The 20,885-nt window shown below is 33.4% G+C and overlaps 1 protein-coding gene across 1 annotated transcript in view; it reads left to right on the top strand.

Annotated features, from left to right (window-relative positions):
• LOC129226799 (homeobox protein EMX2-like) overlaps positions 1-11,026 on the top strand; it is a 37,596-nt gene extending 26,570 nt beyond the window's left edge. Inside the window, exon 3 of the mRNA XM_054861426.1 lies at positions 10,796-11,026. Within this exon, the coding sequence (XP_054717401.1) occupies positions 10,796-11,026 (231 nt within the window). The remainder of the gene's footprint in view (positions 1-10,795) is intronic.
• Positions 11,027-20,885: the final 9,859 nt, after the last annotated feature.

Genomic DNA, 20,885 nt, shown 5'->3' with positions numbered 1-20,885 from the left:
GGTGTTGAAAAATTTGGAGATATCTTAATCGCATATCTTTTGTCCATAGAAAACTCACTTATGAAATTTCTTTATCTGATTAAGTTTTTACTAGGTAGCAAAAACAACTTCTATTTTTGCACGCTGCACCGTATCGCGTTGAAAATCTTCCGGTTGGTTACTGAAACTTAATAGCCCTTCTGCACGAATTTTATAGAAATGATAAACATAACTCACTACGATTAAATCGTTATTTTCATCTTTTACTACCATAAACTGTAAGCGTTTATAAGTCGTAAAAACCTATCGTAACAACGTGTAAAATTTTAACAAATGCGCACATTTAAGGAATTCCTTTCTACAGTTGCGTGGATAGAAAAACAGCAAGTACTTTTTAGACATCGTTGTTTGAAAAGAATAGTGATACAACTCAAAAAATACCGAAAATGAGATTTTTAATTGATAATGCTTTTCAAAAATTTATTTTTTTACAAGTATAAACAAATCATTATTTTTTAATATTATTTAAATAATACATGTATTTTTCGTATAGCAGTAATGTTATTCAAAAAACTTTAAGTAATGTGGGGCCCCTTAGGAAAATGTGGCCCCAGGCCCAGGCCTAGTCGGCCTGTGCGGTAATCAGGCCTTGTGTTGGATTTCTTTTGTTAGTTTCCTTCAACTGCGATAATGACGGAAGTTCTACTGGCATTTTCTGCCCTCGTTATTGGTTGTACCTCATTTGACTAATACGGCGGAAAGATGACTGATTGGCAGTCATTTATTTCATCATTTAAAATTACTCGATTACTATTACCACAAAAGACGAATATTGAGTAGACAATGCTTCGCTGTTGTGGTGTTCTCATAGCAACAGTGAGTTTCTGTACACATTTTGGTACCGATAGGAAGTCATCATTAGATTGGAAGCAACTATATTTTAATTTAGGACACTAGAACACTCACTTTAAACGAGCTTTCATGGTGGGATTTCGACCATCTTAATCATCCTTTTCAACGTTAATATTTCGCGGGTTAACAAGTGACCAAACTCGCGCATTTCCGATTAGCACCTATCACGGTGTGAGAAATGGGACATTTCCTCTTCGACGCAGCGTGTAATCTTAATGAGTCAGTCGAATCAAACCATAAAGTTCATTTTTTATCATTTTTCGGAGCGACTCATTTATTGAGGCAATACAATTATCCACCAACCAGTAGGAACTGAAATTATTTTACCTACAATCGTTTGGTCCAGTATAGTCTATTAAGGGTCGTGCTTCAAAAAAAAAAAAAAAAAAACTAACAGAACTGACCGATTTTAGTGAAAGTATTCAATGATCATAAAAAGAGGACTCCCTTAATTGAGAACCTGTAAAAACGATCTGAATGAAAAGTAGGTTAGGGAATACACAAAAACGAAAGAAAGTGCGCAGAAAATTATTTTAAAGGAAAGAGTTATAAGTAAAAAAATTTTTTCCAAAAACACTTCTTATCATTTTAATAGTTATCATTAGCGTTAATTTTTCTTTAAAATTTTTTCTTCATGTTGATTACTTCAAACACTAAGCAGACGATCGTCCATCTGTTATGAGAATGAAATAGTTATCTTAAGGTAACTGGAAATAAAAGATAAATCTTTGAAGCTGAGCAACCAAATGCAGTACTCACTTTTTGAGATAGAACCTTTTCAAATTTCGATTGTGGTAGTGATAGGTAGGAACACTTTTATAACATCAAAACCGTTCGCGAAGTTAAGAAAGTTTGCGAATTTTATATCCAATAAACGAAGTCAAGGAAATGAACCAATTGGTGCATAAAAGCAATATTTTTCGTTTTAATGTAAAATAATGCCTAATTCTACTGCATTTCGATTATGATAATTGTCGTTTTTTTCCCTGGTGAGCTAATTACCGCATAGAAACAATATTTATTGCTTTTGTGCAGAATATTGCCCAATTTCATAACCTTTAAAATACGATTGATATTGCTTTTGTGCATTAACAGTGGAACTCGTACACAAAAGCAATATTTATCTTTGTTATGAAAAATATTATCCAATTTTACAGCATTTAATTAAGTAAATAAAAATTGTTAGTTACAATACTTATTTATTTGTAAAAATCGCGTTAGATATAATGTAAAAAAAAAGTAATATTGAGGAATATTTTTCAGCATTAAATTAGCAATATTTGGTTGATTTCCAAAGTGAAAACTGTACCGCACGTGGTAAAAATACTGAAAAAAAATTAAAGAAAAAAAAACTCACAAGGAACAAAAGGAGTCTTTTGTGGAAGAAATGCTCCATTTCACTCTGGTTGAACAAAAATTCTAGATGAACAAAAATCGAAACTTGTCTAAATAAGTTGCGTTTAATTGAAACTAAAAGGTGATAAACAATTTGCAAACATTTTATTTAGATATCATGTAAAAACAAGGTTATATTGAAGAAATTTGCAAAATTTAATAAAAAAACTAGACGATTTTCCAAGAGATATGAGTATTTCTCGCCGGAAGGAAAACTACATAATATATTGAGAAAATACTACCAAAAGGGTAAGTAAATTAAAGAAAACAAAACTCATAAAGATCAATAGGAGCATATATTTTAAGAAATGTTCCATTTTACTCTGTGATTGAGAAATTCGTTAGTTCTAAGTTTCTTTAAATTATAATTAAAACAAATGGTTAAAAACCCTGTAGACATTGTGTAAAAACAAAGTTACATTAATTTATTTTTTTGTATAATTATATCAGCAATATTTGGTTGATTTAACAAGGAAGCGAGTTTTTCTCCTCATAGGAAAACTACCCAACATATGGGGGAAAAACTGTCGAAAAATTAAAGAAATAAGACTCGCAAAGAACAGAAGGAGCCCATTGTTTAAGTAATTCGCTATTTGACTGTGTAATTGAGTGCTGTGTGAGTTCGTTTAACTACAATTAAAAAGTGCCGGACAAATTTCTGGAAAACAAAGTTATATTGAAAATTTTCTTACAAAATCAAAGCAGTAGTATTTGGTCGATTTCCGAAGAAAATGATTCTTCCTCTTCGTAGGAAAAAACTACTTATCATATTGGAAAAATACTGCCAAAAAAAAAGGATAAAATCTCACAAAGAAAAAAAATGAGCCCATTGTTTTAGAAATTCGCTATTTTACTCGGTAATTGAGCGTTGTGTTAGTTCTAAAATTCCCATAGAACGCTTCCCTCCGATAGGGAACAACTTTTTATTATTCTCTTTTCATTGAAAGGTGTTGCTTGTAGCATATGGTAAACGCGGACCAACTATGCCGTTTAAGTGGCACCTGATAACGGAACCTGATGACTTGTGATCAATTTCCGTTCCTCCTGATGATAGGAAAAGATGGGGGGTAGAAGGGGATGGGTGGGCATGTGACCCGGGAGGAGATCTCGTTTCGGATAAAACCAACTGCTTAGTATTTCAGAGGATGGAATACAGGCAATGTGGTTGATTGGATCTGTTCTGGTGGGAGACGCGACGTTATTAAACAAAATGGGTGCTTCTGGACATAACACTTGAAGCATTAGTTACAGACAGATGTCAAATAAATTACTAGCTGCGTCGTCCGGCTTTGCACGGTCGACTTCGAAAATAAAAGTTATGTCAAGTGACGCGTGTTCAACAATCAGGCTAGAACAAAAAAAAAAAATCGGTAAAATTTTGCGGCAGATTGCGGAAAAATAACCAAATTTTATCCTGTTTAGGGCTCACCAGACGGAACATGTTTTGTGATCCTTTACCGGTCTTGAGGACTTAATAAGGGTGAATGGATTCATGGACCTGATCTAGCTCTGCGGGTCTCGGGAATGAGAAAAAGCAACAACAACAAAATAACCAAAAAGTAAACATTTTAATTCCCCCGATTACAGGAAAAGCCTTTAAAACAAAAGTCAAAATTTTATTTGTTCATATTCGAAAAAAATGGCAACAGATCTTTCGTTTCAATGATTTTCTGCACGCTATAAATTTTAATAAAATCATTGTTTAGGAAAGTTGAGAGAAAGCACTGAACAATAATTTGAATGGAGGAAAGCATTCAAAAAATGGGGATTTTATGTCGAAATCTAAGTATTATAAATAATAGTTTTTAATTGATATCTCCAGTAATTATTATCGGAGGATTGTGTTAATTAGCGAAACATAAAGACGGAAATACATGAAATACACCGCCAGCTCAGTCAATTCCAGCCGAGGACTGCAGTTTCGTGCTTATTAGCACTCATCAGCCCGGCATAGGACTATGCCTTAGCCCTGGCTATAGGGCGGTAACTTACTGAATATACCTGCCTTGCCTGAAATATTCGAGTTGAACCGAACCATTGTTTCGGTCACTCGTCTGGTCAGTGCTAATTCTATGTTAGCTACCAGTTTGTTTGGCACTCTTGGCTTCCTTAAGAGGTTTTCCACTCCCAGCTCAGTTAGTCCTATGCCGGGCTGATGAGTGCAAATAAGCACGTAACTGCAGTCCTCGGCTGGAATTGACTGAGCTGGCGGTGTATTTCATGTATTTCTGCCTTAGCCATGGCTACAAGGCGGTAACTTACTGAATAAAGACGGAAAATTACAAATCCATTGATACCTCGTTCGATGGTCAGTTTACTGGCGTTCGGGAAAAGTAACTCGGACATAGATACATAGATACGCTCAGTTTTTAATTAAATAAGATTAAACTTATAGAATAACTGATGATATGTATCGCTTAGCGACAGCAATTCGAAAGAAAAAGAATTCACTTTTTTTGATCGATTAGGTTTCACTACTTTGATTGATTATGAGTCAAATACTACAATATTCTCAAAAAATTCATGACATGTTAAAATAATTTTTTTTTACAGCCCAAATTCATGTTGTATACCTTGCAACTTTCGATTAATTTTTTGTTTTAAATTTTGGAATTTTAAATACGTTCTTTTAGTTTTACTGTTTATACTTTCCAGTTTTGTAAACTAAATGTTGGCCAGTATTTTGGCAAGAAAGAGCATTAAATTGAGATTTTAACGCAATTCTTGTGATACGGATTTTATTTATTTATTTTTAATTTATTCTTTGAGACGTGCTTTTACTATCCCCAGCGAGCGATATTCCTCTTTGAGTGAGTTAAAATTTTAAACAATTGAAAATACACTTAACCCTAATCTGGGCCCAAAATCAACCTAACCAATATTTTTTTCTTTTCTTCTTTTTTTTTTCTTTTTTTCTTTTTTCAGCATTGAGAAATACAAAGGAAACCTCATCATGATTGATGATGTACTTGTATCACGTGTAATACCTTCATATAAAATACATTTTAAAGCAAATTTCAGTAAAAACGTATCTCCCGAAGACATTACATTCTTTTGAATAGTCTAAAACAAAGTAGCAAAATGTCGAAAAGTTTATTATATTTATTTTGATAACATTATAAACGTAGGGGAATGTGGGCCAAAGAGAAATGGTTAATATGACTGAGTTTTTTCAAAATAAACAAATCGGAAATTTGTTTTGAAAATTACAGTACATAAAGAAAGAACATTTTATTTTATAATAAAACTTGCATTGAAATAGAATTTTTCATTTTGGGCAGTAAATTTGCGCCTTAAAAAAAGGAAGTTTTTCAATTTTTTTTTCATGTGGCAAAGTAAGAAATAACATATTTTTCTAATGAAATATTTTCTATTCAATTATAAAATGTATTTTTGGTCAAAAGAATCAGTAAATAAAAAGGTTGAATGAATAATTGAAAATATAATGAAGCAATAAACGAATAATTAAATGAATAAATAAATTAATATATGAAGAAAAGTAAATGAGCGGGTAAAATAATGATTGAATACGAAAATAAGTGATTGAATAAATAAATAAGTGAATTACTAAATGAAGGAATGTAAATGAATTAATTAATAGGAATGAAAACGTAAGTGGTTTACCTTAAATCATGAATCATTACATTCATCAATGAAACAAACTCTTTCACTTTGCCCTGCATGTACTTGACTAATTGTACAATTTATTTAAAATTCAAATAAGCTTAATATTAACTAAATTAATACTGCATATAATATTAGGACGAATCAATTAATATTTAAAATGTTAATAACAAGAACTTTATCATTTTACAGTAACAATACTAATTTTTGACTTACAATAATCTATGACAATATAAACATATTTTTTAATTGTCTGTATTACCAAATGCTTTAATCTTCGGCGGTATTTTTTCCTGACTAGAATAGACTACACATGGTACCATATAGTTTAAAAAAAAAAACAGATAAGTGGAGCTAAAAGCAGATTAAATATTTCACTTTGCCCTATGTTCATCTACTTAAAGATGCATGCTATGTTCATGATCGAGGATTTGTAGATGAGACTTAATTGCTTTTTTTTAGGCTATTCAGCGTTGTTATTTCACCATAAGCAGTATTGATAACTATATTAATTTTCAGGGATGCCAGCTTTTGAAGAAATGTCTTAGTCTCTAAATTTAGCAGAGTTACATTGAAATAAACAAACCAGGAGCATGAAATTTTTACTTTTCCCCCTCGTTCAGATCGACTCATATTAACTGGACGTTTGCTAATTCCATATCAACCGTGGGCAGACTATACTGTATTTACCAAACCGTAGTTTAGACTTAACGTAGGGAAATCTTTCATTTTCTTACTTGAGAGACTCATATTCTTCAAATGTATGTTATTAGTTTGTTAAAGCCGCGACATTTTTACTAACATGCAATCTCTTGGGAGATAATTTGGGTGACAGTAATTATACTTAATAGAGCCACGCTGCAAATGTTAACGATGAATTATTTTCACACACACTTGAAAAAAATGATTCAACAATTAAATCTCGCTATATTGAGGAGAAAGATGGTCTTCTTTCCATTGAAGTTATTTTTGTAGCCGTCAAAACCATTTATGTCTTTTTATTGAAGATTCTTGTATCAGGAATAATAATTAGGCGAACACTGGGGATGCATACAAAATGTTGGCTAATACAAAATATGCAAAGTATTTGAAGAACATTGATTATAATTATTGTATCAAGCTGTCATAATATATTATATTGTAAATGCTTTTATCTCAATTGTACGTTGATGACGTCGTACAAATGTTGTGAAGCTGAGAAATGACATTCGGAGACAGAGATATAAATGGCACTTCAATTCTATTTTATTACTTTTTATGTATGATTTAACTATCATTTGATTTATATGTATGTACGTTAGGGTGGTCCAAGATCTTATGGTAAAAACTCAAGTTTAATGTAAAAGCCAAGAGACCCCCCAATTTTTTTCTATTTGATAAAAGAAGTAAGGAGCCAAAATTTCAAGGTCATAAGTCACTTGGAAGGCAGTGCTCAATGCTGTTTAAAAAAGGAAAACCGGATTTTTTTTTTTACAATTTTTGAAAAAGTGACAAGACATGTTAGGATACAAAAACTTAAATTTATTTGGATATTTTACATTAGAAACCATGTTAAAAATAAGTATATTTTATAGTGAAGACCATAATAAAAATATAAAGTCTTTAAATTTTGTCTTTGGAAGTGGATGGTTTCTGTAGGCTTTCTAGAACGGCCTTCTTTGTTGGTTCAGTCGGAACTTGTTTTCGATTAGCCTCTACAATCTGCAGCAACAGCTGTTTTTCCTCCTCATCATTTGTTATGAGTTTGTTAAAATCTTGAAATAGTTTAACACCTCTTTCTGCGATGTCATTGACCACTTTTATTTTATTTACTCTATTTTTTGCCTCTTTAAACTCTGGCTTCTGTTCCCATTCACTTGGGTGCTTGTTTAAAAAGCTTTGCTTAATGTTTAGCTTAGTAAACAACAACATTGTTCTACTATTAGCAAAATCTGCCAATTCACATTCATCACTTAGTAAATTGGCATTTCCTCTAATCATCCTGGGCGGTGCAGGGGCACGGGCAGACATCTTATTCACGATGCTCACTTTGTTTTCAAGGCTCACTTTGTTGGAAAAAAGTGATAATCCAACCAGTTCGTCGGATAGGTACCACAAATGCGGCTTCAAGGCTTTTTTGATGGTTTTAGCTATCTCTCCATCAATTGCGCTGTATTTCCCAGCCTCTTTCCAAAAAATTAGGTCGTTGAAAGCTGCATTGGTGCTGATTGGAGCCTCAACCCAGTTTTTCACATACAGAAGTGCTCCGAAACGGACAAATCTGTCCAAGTTTTCTTTCTCCTTGTTTGTGAGATGGTAAACTCCTTGACCTTGGAAAAGGTACAATTTATATGCATAAATAAGCTTAGCCATCCACCGAGCATGGTGAATAGGCCCAGGTGCTCTCCAGTGAATTTTTTCTATTGGTTGCCCCAACACCAACAGCGTCAGTTCAATAAGTTCGAGGTAGTCATCTCGAGGCTGATCTTTCTTACTAAGATGATGTAGCAGGGACTCGATGGTACTGCTTTTTAACTCAGCTTCTCCAGGGGAAAAATTTAATGGTGTGTAATCTGATCGAACAACTACATTCCATGATTCCTTCAACCTTTTAAATATGGGAATTTCAGGAGAGCTTGAAGGTCCCAAACATAATGTAAATACTTTGCTCAAAATTATTTCCATTATGTGATGGCGACACGCCAACCATAGAAGTTCTTTGTTCAGCTTATTTTCAATGAAAGTGCATGCACCACTCTTGAATCCAGTGTTGACGGCTGTTGTGTCAAAGCCCATACCAATGACTTTATCATCGAGATCCCATGTTTTAAGAGTTTTAAGTACTGCATCTCCAGTTTTCAAACCTGTTCCACTAGCCAATTTTGGCACCCCCAGCAGTTTCTCATTTCCACCAGCATAGGAAACTAGCACTGGTAGTCTATCTACTTTTGTGAACCTAAAATGTCGAGCAAGATTTTGCCGTCCCAATGAACAACAATTGGTTCTTTGATGTCTAAGTTTGATTTCATCTCTGTTGAAAAATTCTGCCTTGCTGCTTCTCGTTTCCTTTTCATAGAACTTCTTGAAAGCGGTAATGCCGCAGGATCATGCCCAAGTGCGGCGGCAATAGGAATGATAAGCCTTACAGCTTCACGATCGGAAACTTTATTCCTGTCTAAAGCCCCTGCCACATTCATGTCCAAAAGGCTCTTAGCCTTTGGATCAGAAACATCTTCTTCGCTCTTGCCACCTAAAACATTTTCAAATTTTTTTTTGGACGAAGGTTGATATAATTCAGAACCATTTTCAGAACTGCTTTTGGCACTTGAACTATCATTTAAGTCATCATCGGGTGGATTAATAGAAGAAGACATGGATTTTGCAGCAGAAACTGACTTTTCTCTTCTCTCCTCTTCTTTTTCAAATCTTTCTAATGCTCTTTCTTGCTTTTTAATATACTCTTTGTCTTGAGATGAAATGATCATTTTTCTCTCAGTTCTTTGGTCAATTAAAAAATCTTTGTCTTGTTGTATTTTCATGAGAATTAAAGCATCTGAATGGGCAATGTCAAAAAGCTTTTCGATTTTGTCTACAAATGATTGCTCGTTTGTTCTTTGTTTTTCTGCTTTTATTTTTCTTTAAAAGTAGCCACTGTGAATGCACACTTTCAAGTTTTTCAATCGAATCCTTGGTATATTTAGTCGGGATTAGGGCTTTGCTCCAAACTTCATTCACTTCTTCAATTGTGCTATGACTGGCATTCCTGACAGATTTTTTTTCACTTAAAAAAAAGTGAAATCTTAACAAAACTTCTTTTGTTGTAGGAAGTTGGTTCTTCTTTGTTAAAGGTTCTAAGTCCTTAACGCCGATTAAGTAAACACTGTCCGCCTGACGCGTCTTACGCGCAGTCATTTTAATTGAAATATAGTTCAAACCTGAAACAAAAAAAAAAAGGCGTTAAAAGGCTAAACTTAAGTGTTTTACAGATATTTATGAAAACTAAACGTTATTGAGCACTGCCTTCCACATGTTCTAGGGTGCTAAGATTTTGCATAGATTATTCTTTTATTAGATGTAAAAAAATGGGAGGGTCCCTAGATCTAAAAAAAAAACTTGAGTTTTTTGAACCACCCTAATGTACGTTATTTTTTGCAGTTATATTTAATGAAATGTATCATCAAACAATCAAATTTAATTCGTTAACAAAAAATACCGCTCGAAAGCTAAAAGCTCAAAAAAATCAGAAAATAACGCTTATACTGCCTTTTGAATTATACCTTGTAATTATCTTGCAAGAAATGCATCATTAAAAAATCGAAATGAGCTCGATAATAAAAGAGCACTAGGACTTAATAGAAAAAAAAAGAAAGAAGGAAAATAATGCTCACTGCTTTTTGAACTATACCTAGTGATTATCTTGAACAAAATATATTATCATACATTCGAAGTTCATTTGTGAAGGATCAAGAATCACGACTTAAAGCTCAAAACATTGAGAACATGAAGTTCATACTACTTTTTGATCCAAGACTTGTTATTTATGTAACAATTTTATGAAATATTTGTGAAATTACTTTATTCAACAGCTATTCCACATTTCGTTTGAAACAAAGATTTTCATATCTATTCTTTCGTGCGAAATTTGAAATATCCTTTACATACGTCCAATCACGTACTGTATTTAGAGATATTTTGAGAAATTTGTGTCAAAAACTGATTTTCTTTGAAAAATAGCTAAATCCATGATAATTTTTCTCCCTTGTAAAACTTAAAAAGGTGGATTCAGCTGGTCTTGTGATACCAAATGCCTCAATTCAACTCGGATTAGAATTTCTACCCTGTCATTTTCACTAAACATATTCATTAGCACCTTTACAACGTTAAAAGATTGTCTTCTATTCTCTAGGTGAAAGTATGGTTTCAGAACAGGAGGACAAAGCACAAGAGGCAGAAGCAGGAGGAAGAACAACAGACAAACCCATCTGATGGACAATCGAGTGACAGAAACGACAACGAAAGCAAGGACGGACGGACTCATTCGTTCTCTCCCAACATAGAAGAGTCCGATGAATCGATATGCGAAGACGATGATGATTGCGATTCCATTGAGGACGAATCTCAAACCCACCTTTCGTGATTCAAACTGCATTCTCCTAGCATAACCGTTTCGCTACAAACAGACTTTCCATTTCATCAACTGCATGCCAAAGATTTTCGTGTCTGGAACTGCTCAAAGCGAGTGGCATGTGTAAATTTATTGCGTGTATATTTATAACTTGATTGGACATTGCTTGTAAAATATCGATGGGACACTATGTGACTGTCTACATGTGTGAAAAAGACTGAGATACAGATCACGCGCTGTGAAATTGCTGTGAAATCACTATAAATGGAAATCCTACACTGACTATGATATTTATTAAAAGCTTCATTGTGTCGTTGGTAAAGAATTCTCATACATTGTGATATTACATCAATATCATTTCACTTACTCTGGTTGCAATAAAGACACTGATTGCAAAAAGTTAAAATTGTAAATGTAATTAACATGAATCTGAATGATGAAAATGTTTTGAAACAAATTAGTATCTTTTACTACCAAAAAAAAAAAAAAAAACAAGTAATAAAAATACTTAAGAAGCACAAAATACCACTTTACCATTTCCTACAGTGTACGTAGTAGTACTTCTTTTGGCAATAGTATCTATTATCAAATTATAGAACCCGTATAAGGATCTATAATACTTTTTAACATGTTGCAACTATTTTTTTTCCTCGTAGTAGGAAGGTAAACACACCAGTAGTGGCCAGTGCTTAGGTAGGGGCCACTTCAAATTTTATATTTAAAAAATAGTATTCCAGGTCTCCCAGTGGATTCAAAAGTGCATAAAACGTACAAGAGGTGTTACTAAAGATAATTGAATAATATGGTCTTTGGTATTACCTCTTGCACATTTGAATCCATTGGGAAACCCGGAATCCTACACTTTCAAATATAAACCTTGAAGTGGCCATTGCTAAAGCAATATTAAGCACTGGAGTGTTTACCTTCATACTAAGTTTTCTACTGTAAAAAAATCTCTTAACTGGTTCTTAATTAATGACCTTTCTCCTTTAAAAGGTGTCGAGGAAAAAAACTTCTACAATCGAATACCCTACGTCAGTTTTTAGTTTCACTGGTGGATGCAACATTTGCAATTAGTGTTCATTTTTTTTAGTTCTACCTTATAAACAAACTCTCCTTTGTAACATTATGTTGCACCCATACGTAGAGAAATATTTGTTCCTTTCAAATGATTTAATGTGTAAACTATGAGTTATTTTTTTCGCACAATGTTCAAAGTTTTTTTGATATTGAGTGTTAAGTCTCAGTCAGTGTCATTGTAAAAATTGAAGATCTCAGTGTAAGGAGGGGATATATCAACGTTTTGTAGGTTTTCTGCTTTACATTGAAATAAATACATGAAAAAATTTATTTTTGATTATGTTCGAGACATCTCAAACGGAATTTCCCTTGCCAAAGAAATACAAAAATATTTAAAGCTAGAAGATGTAAAAGGCTACGTACCTTCCAGGAGAAAGTGAAGAAAAAGTTACTTAAATTTTGTAGCTAGCTTTGAAACTGTGATTTTTATCACAAGTTTCGCATTGTTTTCTCTGCTTCCAAATAGTTGATTTATTAGTAAAAATCCAGTATTTATACGGATTATTATATACTAGAAAATCTTCCGTCAAGGTATGACAAGGGAAAATTGCTTGTACATTTGAAAGAAGCAATTGACTGCTTGGTGATCTTTTGATAGTTTAAATTTCAATCCTAACTCCAGCAGATAGCGTTTATTGTTTACCATTTTTATGTTTTTTCGTTGTTCTAAAATGAGTCTAGTTGACATTAAACCAGTCAAGTTATCGGATCCAGTTCAGCCCTGTCAAAATAAAGCATTTCCATGCATGTCAAACATTACCAAAAAAATATTATCAAATTATCATGCCGTGGCATGAGTTTCATTTTTGGTGACGTCAGGAGCGTTACTCGATCATTGGCTATTATATATATATGAGGATTTAAAGCAAAAGCAGAACAGCTCCAAAATGTAAAAATTAATTACACTTAGGTAACATTGTATTTGATTAAAATGTCATTGAAATTGCTTTTAAAGAGGCGAGTTAATGCATAATATTAAACATAAGACAAAATCTTCAGAAAGAATTTGCTAAAACTATTTTTAAATTCCTGAACGTTTTGGGTGTGTAGAGCTGCCCCTTCCTTGCACCGAGGTCTTCAATTTTAATAGTAGCTAATCAAACCCAAAACATAATTTGCTTTGCTTGATATTTTCGACTGTAAATATCACTTTGTTCAAAATTTAATGTTGGATCGTTGAAAAATTTTCAAACTGTTTTTAGATTTAAACAATCAAAACTTAGTTGCAAAAAAAAAAAAAAACCCTTTGACATAAGTAAGTTTTTGCTCTTAACAAGAAATTAATATTTTTCCGACACCATGATAAGATCCTACTACTTTTGTTCAATTGAGGGAGTGAGAGGCAAAGGGATGTATGTCGCAAAATTAAAAATTTGGAGATATTCAGTACAAGTGGTAGGTGAACCTCTCCTCTGTCTTGGGGCAAGAGACGGTACTAGTAGTCCTGGTAGGTGCCGCTGTACAGCATGATTTATAATAATAAAAAATAATAGAAAAGCTACCTAGGAAGTTATCTTCAAACACGTTTTACTCAAAACTTGAAAATGTTTTCTTAAATCTTTTTGCTTCTCATTGCCGCAATTGACTGTCTCATGTCATATATGTTTTGGTGGATCTACCTCGAATATATATTCAAAAAGTATTTCGATTTATGCATACATGGCTCTAATAATCTAACTGTAGGTTCAAAAGATCAATTCTCGATTTTTTTTACTATAGCAACAGAATAATAAGTGCGGTGGATTACGGTAATATCATAAAGTGACATTTAAAGCTCTCATGCAAGCAAACGAACCCACATATGGAAAAGTTTATCGATTAAATCTTTACCGAGGGCACATTTGCTGAAAAATATGTTTATGTTATCCATCAAACGATTAACCAGAGGTAATTATTGTCCGAAGTAGCAATGATTATTGCCGATGAAAAAGTCGTTTGTGAAATTTCCCATTTGTTGTTGAGCAGAAATTGATTAATCGATACGAATGGGGTAATTTCATTGCTCTACGTAATTATTTCTCAATTGTTTTGTACAAAAAGTTTTGCTGTACATTTTTCCTAATGTAGTGACAGTAATAAAGTTTCCTTATGCAATTACAGTGTATTTAGTTATTTTTAAATGGGCTGTGTTACCCGCAACTAATAATTACATGCAAATTCTTTAAAAACACTTTATCAATGGTAGTCAATGACTTTTTTTACATTTATGTTAAAAAAAAAATTGGTGTGGAAATTATTTCTCATTTTTTAAAGTTTTACCAGTTTAACTTCCGCCTGGGATGGATAAGGAAGTTTTAACGGTTTGGACAAATTAGGCATGATTGCAAAGACCATTTATTGAACTAGGAGTAAGAAAAAAAATGATCTTTTGAACTTTTTACAAATAAATTATAAAAAGAATTAAATTGGTAATAAGCATTTAAATACATAAAAGCATTGGTAATAATAATAATATTGTTATTATTTTTTCATTCTATTTTCTTGATTGAGACTAAATACAAACACGTTGAAAAGAGCGAGAGCATTGTTTTACTTATTATGTATAACTCATTATGAGACCATTTCTGTTCATTAAAACATTTCAGTGAATATTTTTTGAGTTGAAATCAGTCAAAGCTAAAATCACATTTTTTAGTTGTAATTATTGCAGCATTTCAAAGGGGTGGAAAGAGGAAGACATTGAAACTGTTAATGAAACGTATTTTCGGTTCACGGCAAAATTAAAATACACAAAATACACTAAATGTCGAAAACTCTTATTTTACAATATTTTCTAATTTGAATATCAACTAAAATAACATAATTCAGAAAATTAACTAATTAAACACGTAAACTTAAAAAAAATAACTAGCATTCCAAGAATACTTAGCAAACTGTAAGAACGGTCAGAAGAAAAAAACTAGTACTTACTACTACAAAAACCGGTATAGTTTTTGCAGTACTAGTCTAGTAGTTATCTGAAAAAAATAATTTAGGATGCTTTTTCTTTTTAGCAAACTGATGCCATACAAGGGGTCTGTATCTTACCCACTATTATAAAATTCCTAAATTGGGATCTGATCCGACGGAAAAATTAAATTCAAAGAACTGCAAGAATATTTTTCAGAAATCGGCAGTCGTGAAATGGACACTGCAGTGAAAATCAAACGATATTTACTTTTAATTTTTAATATGCCTTTCAAATACGGATCAATTCTATATAAATCGTTTTTGCTAGTAAAAATTTGATTCTAGGCTTAGGGTTGTATCTAATTTTAATAAAACGTTATGCAATTATTGAACTCGACTCTCTAAACACGTCAATTCTTAGACTGAGCAAATAAAAATGTTTTCTAATATGTTTGTTTTGACAATAGTTGCAATATTTAAAATAGACGTAAATGGAGCATGTATGTTTGCTGTCGTGTCCAACAGCTGTGGAAAGAAAGGCGCCATTACCACTCAAGGAGGGTGAACATCTAATCAGACAACGCACAGTTCAATTTTTTAAGGACAATCAAGAAAGATTTTCATTACAAGAAAGGAAATAATACCCTGAGCACCGGTGGGAAACGAACTCACGACCTCAGGCCTACGAAGCAAATCTTTCCACCGATTGGTCATTAAGGCCCCCATAACGGGACTTTATAATATTAAATTTATTCATAAAAAGAAAATAAATAACTGAATTAAAAAAAAAATCTATGCATACGTAAAAATTTTGCTCCACTGAAACTAAACAGCGTTATTTTTTTCCCCTGAAATGAGCACTGATGCCATGATCAAGAACATCCACAATAAAGTAAACATAAACAACGTCAAAAAAGCACAAATTTTCAGAAAATTCTGAAAATTTGTGCTTTTTTGACGTTGCTTATGTTTACTTTACTCTTCAGCACAAAAGCATTTATTTATCTTAACAGCCACAATGTTTCTTGGTAAAAGTTCAAAACCATCGATTGACAGGAACTGGAACTTATATCGCTTGTCCCACTATTTTAAATTGTGTATTTAAGGTTATCTTTGGAATCTATGTGCTCTGAATTTGAGGATGGACACCTGTTGGCCTGGGCCTGAGACTGAAGAGGACCCGAATGTTTTGAAATGAGTGGCAAAATATATGTAGAGACTATGGGGTAAACAATATGGTGGGGAGCCTGTTAATGTTATTTGTGACGAGCCCCAAAATGTCTGTGCATGCTCCTGGATTCAGGAACTGTCACACACCATATGAATTCCTTCGCAGAATCACTGGGTTTTTAAAAACATACTTTTTCTGGGATAATTCGGAGCAATTACATAATTGATTATCCACATATAGCTCATTATACTAGCTAGCAAGATGCTATTAACAAACAGTACATTCTTTCATTACTATTTCTTGAAATTTATCTTTCGCTAATGTTTTATTCTATCTTTTCCCCTCTTGCCTTTTTTTAATTATTTTTATTATTATTACTAAACTTTCTAATTCTATTCCTGCTACCATCTTTCTTCAAGTTTTCTCTCTCTTAGCATATTTAATGAAATACACGAAATAATTTTTACTAACCGACCATACTGACCATTCTATTCGACTATATGACGATAATCGACTTATAATCATTATAACAATGTTTATAATCAAAACCGCTCATTTTGTAACATTTCGTTGAAATTATACAGGATTTAATAATAAGTGAGATTGATGTCCACAGTCACAGTATATTAGCATTTTTGCTAGCGAATAAGCAAGCTTGGTCCACTGCAGAATTTTCTTGCAATTGATTCCGGAGCTCTCACCAGAAGTTAATAAACTAACACAATTCAGATTTCACTAGTAGAAGCACTTTTGGAAGTGGCGAAGGAGGGCGAAACCAACGATGATATTATCTGACCACGGATTGTATGGAAAGGCAAACATCCGGATTACAGGCGGAAATAAGCGCATCTATTAGTTTTTAGGGATGTCAGCTTTTGCAGATGTATGTTAGCCTTAAGCAGAGTCTCATTCAAATGAGCAGAACATGCGCATCAAATTTTACTTCTCCCCCGCATTCAGATAGACTTGTCTTAACTGGACGTTTGCCAATTCCATACAATCCGTGGTTGGACAGTACCGACATCGATGACACACACATTACCAGAAACTTTCACATTGAAAATTTTGAGTCATTCCTTGACAATTGCAAATGATCATTCTGATTCGTTAGTGAAGGAGGATCCCGTCATGGAAGTGACGCAAGAGTTATAAAAATAATCGATTGCTGCCAAAAGACTATCATAACCAGCCCTTTTTTTATATAAACAATAACTTAATTAATGATTCCTTTATACGCGTTGTGTTCTGCATATGTATCGAAAAAAGTACAAACTGAGCTTATTACATTTTAATCTATCACTAGAAAGAAGATATTTTTTTTCATATATGGAACCCTCACCCCTAATTTAACACCAACTATTAAATAAAAATCTACGCAGTTATGATATACAATATTATGTGACGGTATTCACGTACAAATCAGTACAATGCAACAGGCATGTTTATACATATTTTTTGTTTATGCGTATGTTACAGTAAAAATCCGATATCTGGTAAATGTCGACATTAGCCAGTGAATATCAACATTCACATAACAAAGACAGGAGCAAAATGTCGAATATTTCCGGTTAATCATCAGTGAAAGTCTACATTCTCCAATGGTTTTTCTCAAATGACTAGTAGATATTTTCCAATGGCCTTTTACGGAAAACATATAGTGCATGGGAAATGCATAGGAAAATTAAGTGTATCGGCAATCGCGCAGCTTTGATTGTACTGAACCGGAATTATGAGGTAAAACTAAGAAAAATGACTGGCAACACATATGGAAATTTTCTTCAATCCATTATCAAACACTTGTACAACTTTAAACTTCTATGAGAAGCGGCATAAAGCGCTCCCGGATTTTCAATGAATATTTAATGAAAGGCGCTGCGTTTTAGGGCAATTTATCTCTATTTACAAATAATTACTATCCAATTTTCACCGATGGAAAGGGTAAGTATAACATTCAAGCTCACCTTAATCGAATTCACCAACAGCCACCTGCATGTGAGCCTTAACACCGATTTAAAAGATTTTCTATAACGATAAGCCCATTACAGGGAGCTACCAATGTCAAAACAAAAATCACCTTAAATCAAGCCATTTGATGGGCGTGTGTTTGGGTATAACATCACACATCGGGTGCCTTAAAAAGCGATTTAAGAGATTCGAACCGTCGCAAAATGAAATGGCGCCGCCTTTTAAGAAACAATGCACGTTTTCACACACCCTTATTGGCATTCAACTTCAAAGTTTTTCTTACGCGGGAATCTAAATAATAAGATTTAATAGGCAGGAACATTTTTTTATGGAGATAAATAAAAAATCGACGTAAATGAAATCCCGCGCGCCTTTGTTGTGTGCCAAAACACCAGTCTTAGGAAAAAATGATGGTATTTTTTGCCTCAATACACTAATGAACTTAAAGGGGGTCGTTTAAAAATTGATTTCGTGCAACTTTCGGAGGGAAGGGCTGGAAGATATTTCTATCTCAGCATTGTTTATGATAAGGCTCTCAACCTTTTAAACTCAAGAACTCCCTTTTTGTGCAAAATGAACTGTGCGTAACCCCGACAACGAAACTTTAACTTTATTAAAATGTGCTAAATTAGTTAAACTGTTGAAATTGCTGACTTACAATTAAAATTCAAAACGAGAAATTTTACTTTTATGAACACTTAAATACAACATTTTTATCAATCTCTAATACATAGAAAAAATTAAGTCTCAAACGAGTGGCTGCATGTTTGAACGTGCAAAACTCTAGAACCGGCAGATTTATTTGAAATTTTCAGTTTGTGTCATTTAGCACCGGAAAGGTTTGGAGACCAGTTCGAAAAAAAATTGGTGAGTAACTCTTTTTTTTTTAATTCCAATTTAAGATAATTTTCGCATTAATAACCGAATATGTTGGTGCAAACATTTTTGCACATATCAATATACATACTCGAAAGGGCATATTTTTCTACATGCAATGCAATTAATTCCAATTCTCTAACTTAATTGTGGCGGGAGTAATTCACGTTTTTAACTCGGATTTGTTTCAAAACTTTCATCGATTCTAGGCACTAGTTTCTTCATTAAAACCGTCAATAAAAAGTGAAACAAGTTTCACACAGTAAAGTAAGACACTTTATTTATCAAGTTTTACACCGTTTTTTTACACCATTGGAAAGAGCGTTTTTTTCTTTTTTTTAACTAAACCCCAGATCTAACCCGAGCTTTAGTCGAAAATCTAAGCTCCTATCTCAATTCGAAACAAGAAGTTCCATCTAGAACTAAACAAGCCTACTTTCTCGTATACCAACAACATCAACTTGCTAATATCTAATTAATATTCTCAAAATTAGCAAAGACTGCAAATTGTGTCACACATACCTTTTTAACATTTTAAGCTGATTTCAATGAAGGTAACATGCCACGTTTACCTGCCGAAACAGATACGTAAAAAGGGGGGGGGGGGAGGAAATGAAGTAGTAGCACCTTTCAAACAATTCAGTAAATCGAATTTTCTCCCTTTAAAATATCGTTTATTACTTTAAAAAAGTAAAAAAGAAGTAACAATTAAACTCATCAAAAAAATAAATTATATAATAAGTTATTTATATACAAAAAATCGGTTGTTTAGCTTTTTCTTCCGGGTAAAAAGAAAGCGCCTCAGATTTTACTTTTAATCTGTTCCCAAAACTTTTTTTGTAAAAAATGTCTACATTTTCTTTAGAAAATTAAAAAATAATAAAATGTCTACTTGAATAACTTTCCTCCCCCCCTCCCCCCCCCCCAAAAAAAAAGTTATCTGCGCAGCTCTTTTAGCTCCAAATTTCCCGTTGCCAGAAACAGAATAAATTAAAACTTAGAATGAAAAGAAAACAAATCATGATAACAATTATTATTTCATAGTGAAAGCCAGTGCTGCGAAATCTGAGAGGAAGGTTTCAATTTCAAGAGTCCGAGTAAATAACTTTCCCTCTTAGTTCGCAACTCCGCCAGTGCTTGTGAACTCGGAGTCGGACTTATTTTGGGGCAGAGAAATCGGAGCAGGAAGCCTTTTAATTCCTAAAGTCGGAGTTAGTACCGGAGAGCTGGTCATTTTTCCTCCAACTTCACAGCCCTGGTAAAAGTAAAAGCTATACAGAGTCGAAGTCGGTTGTAGAAGGGTTTAAAATTCCAAGATTCGGAACCTGTCATTCTCCCCCCTCCCCTTTGAGTCTGTATTTCTACCATCGAAGTCGGACTGATTTTGTGGTACAGGAGTTGGAATCTAAGTCAAAGGCCGTAAAATTCGAGGTGTCGGAGTCGAGAGTTGGTCATTATTTTTCCACTAAACCCCCTATCTTGCTTGAAATGTAGTTTTCCATCAGCCTAAATCAAGACTAAAGGTCAAAATATGCTTTAAATTCCCTTAAAGCTGAAGCATTGCGATAGTTTGTGCAATCACGTAAAACTATTTGATATTATGGTGGTCGTTTCATTCAGAAGTAAACGTACAGCAAGCGAGAAATCCGCCTGAAAAGGCAAGACAGTATAAACATTTACCAATGTGCATTCTTTATCGTTTTACAGTAACTCCCTAAAACTCTCTTTAATGCGAGACGCGCATCCTGCAATTACGGCAGCAATTCCGAAATCTTAACCAATTTTCTCAGAGGGAGGGGCAGATATTCTTCCAGCAAACTTTTCCACAAAGAAGGTAATAATTCCCCTATTAGAGAACGCGGCCGCTACTGATGAGTCCGGTAAAGCAAA

This window comes from Uloborus diversus, chromosome 7, assembly GCF_026930045.1.
Source record: "Uloborus diversus isolate 005 chromosome 7, Udiv.v.3.1, whole genome shotgun sequence".
Classification (NCBI taxonomy): Eukaryota; Metazoa; Arthropoda; class Arachnida; order Araneae; family Uloboridae; genus Uloborus; species Uloborus diversus.
This window is presented reverse-complemented; position numbering and strand designations above follow the sequence as displayed.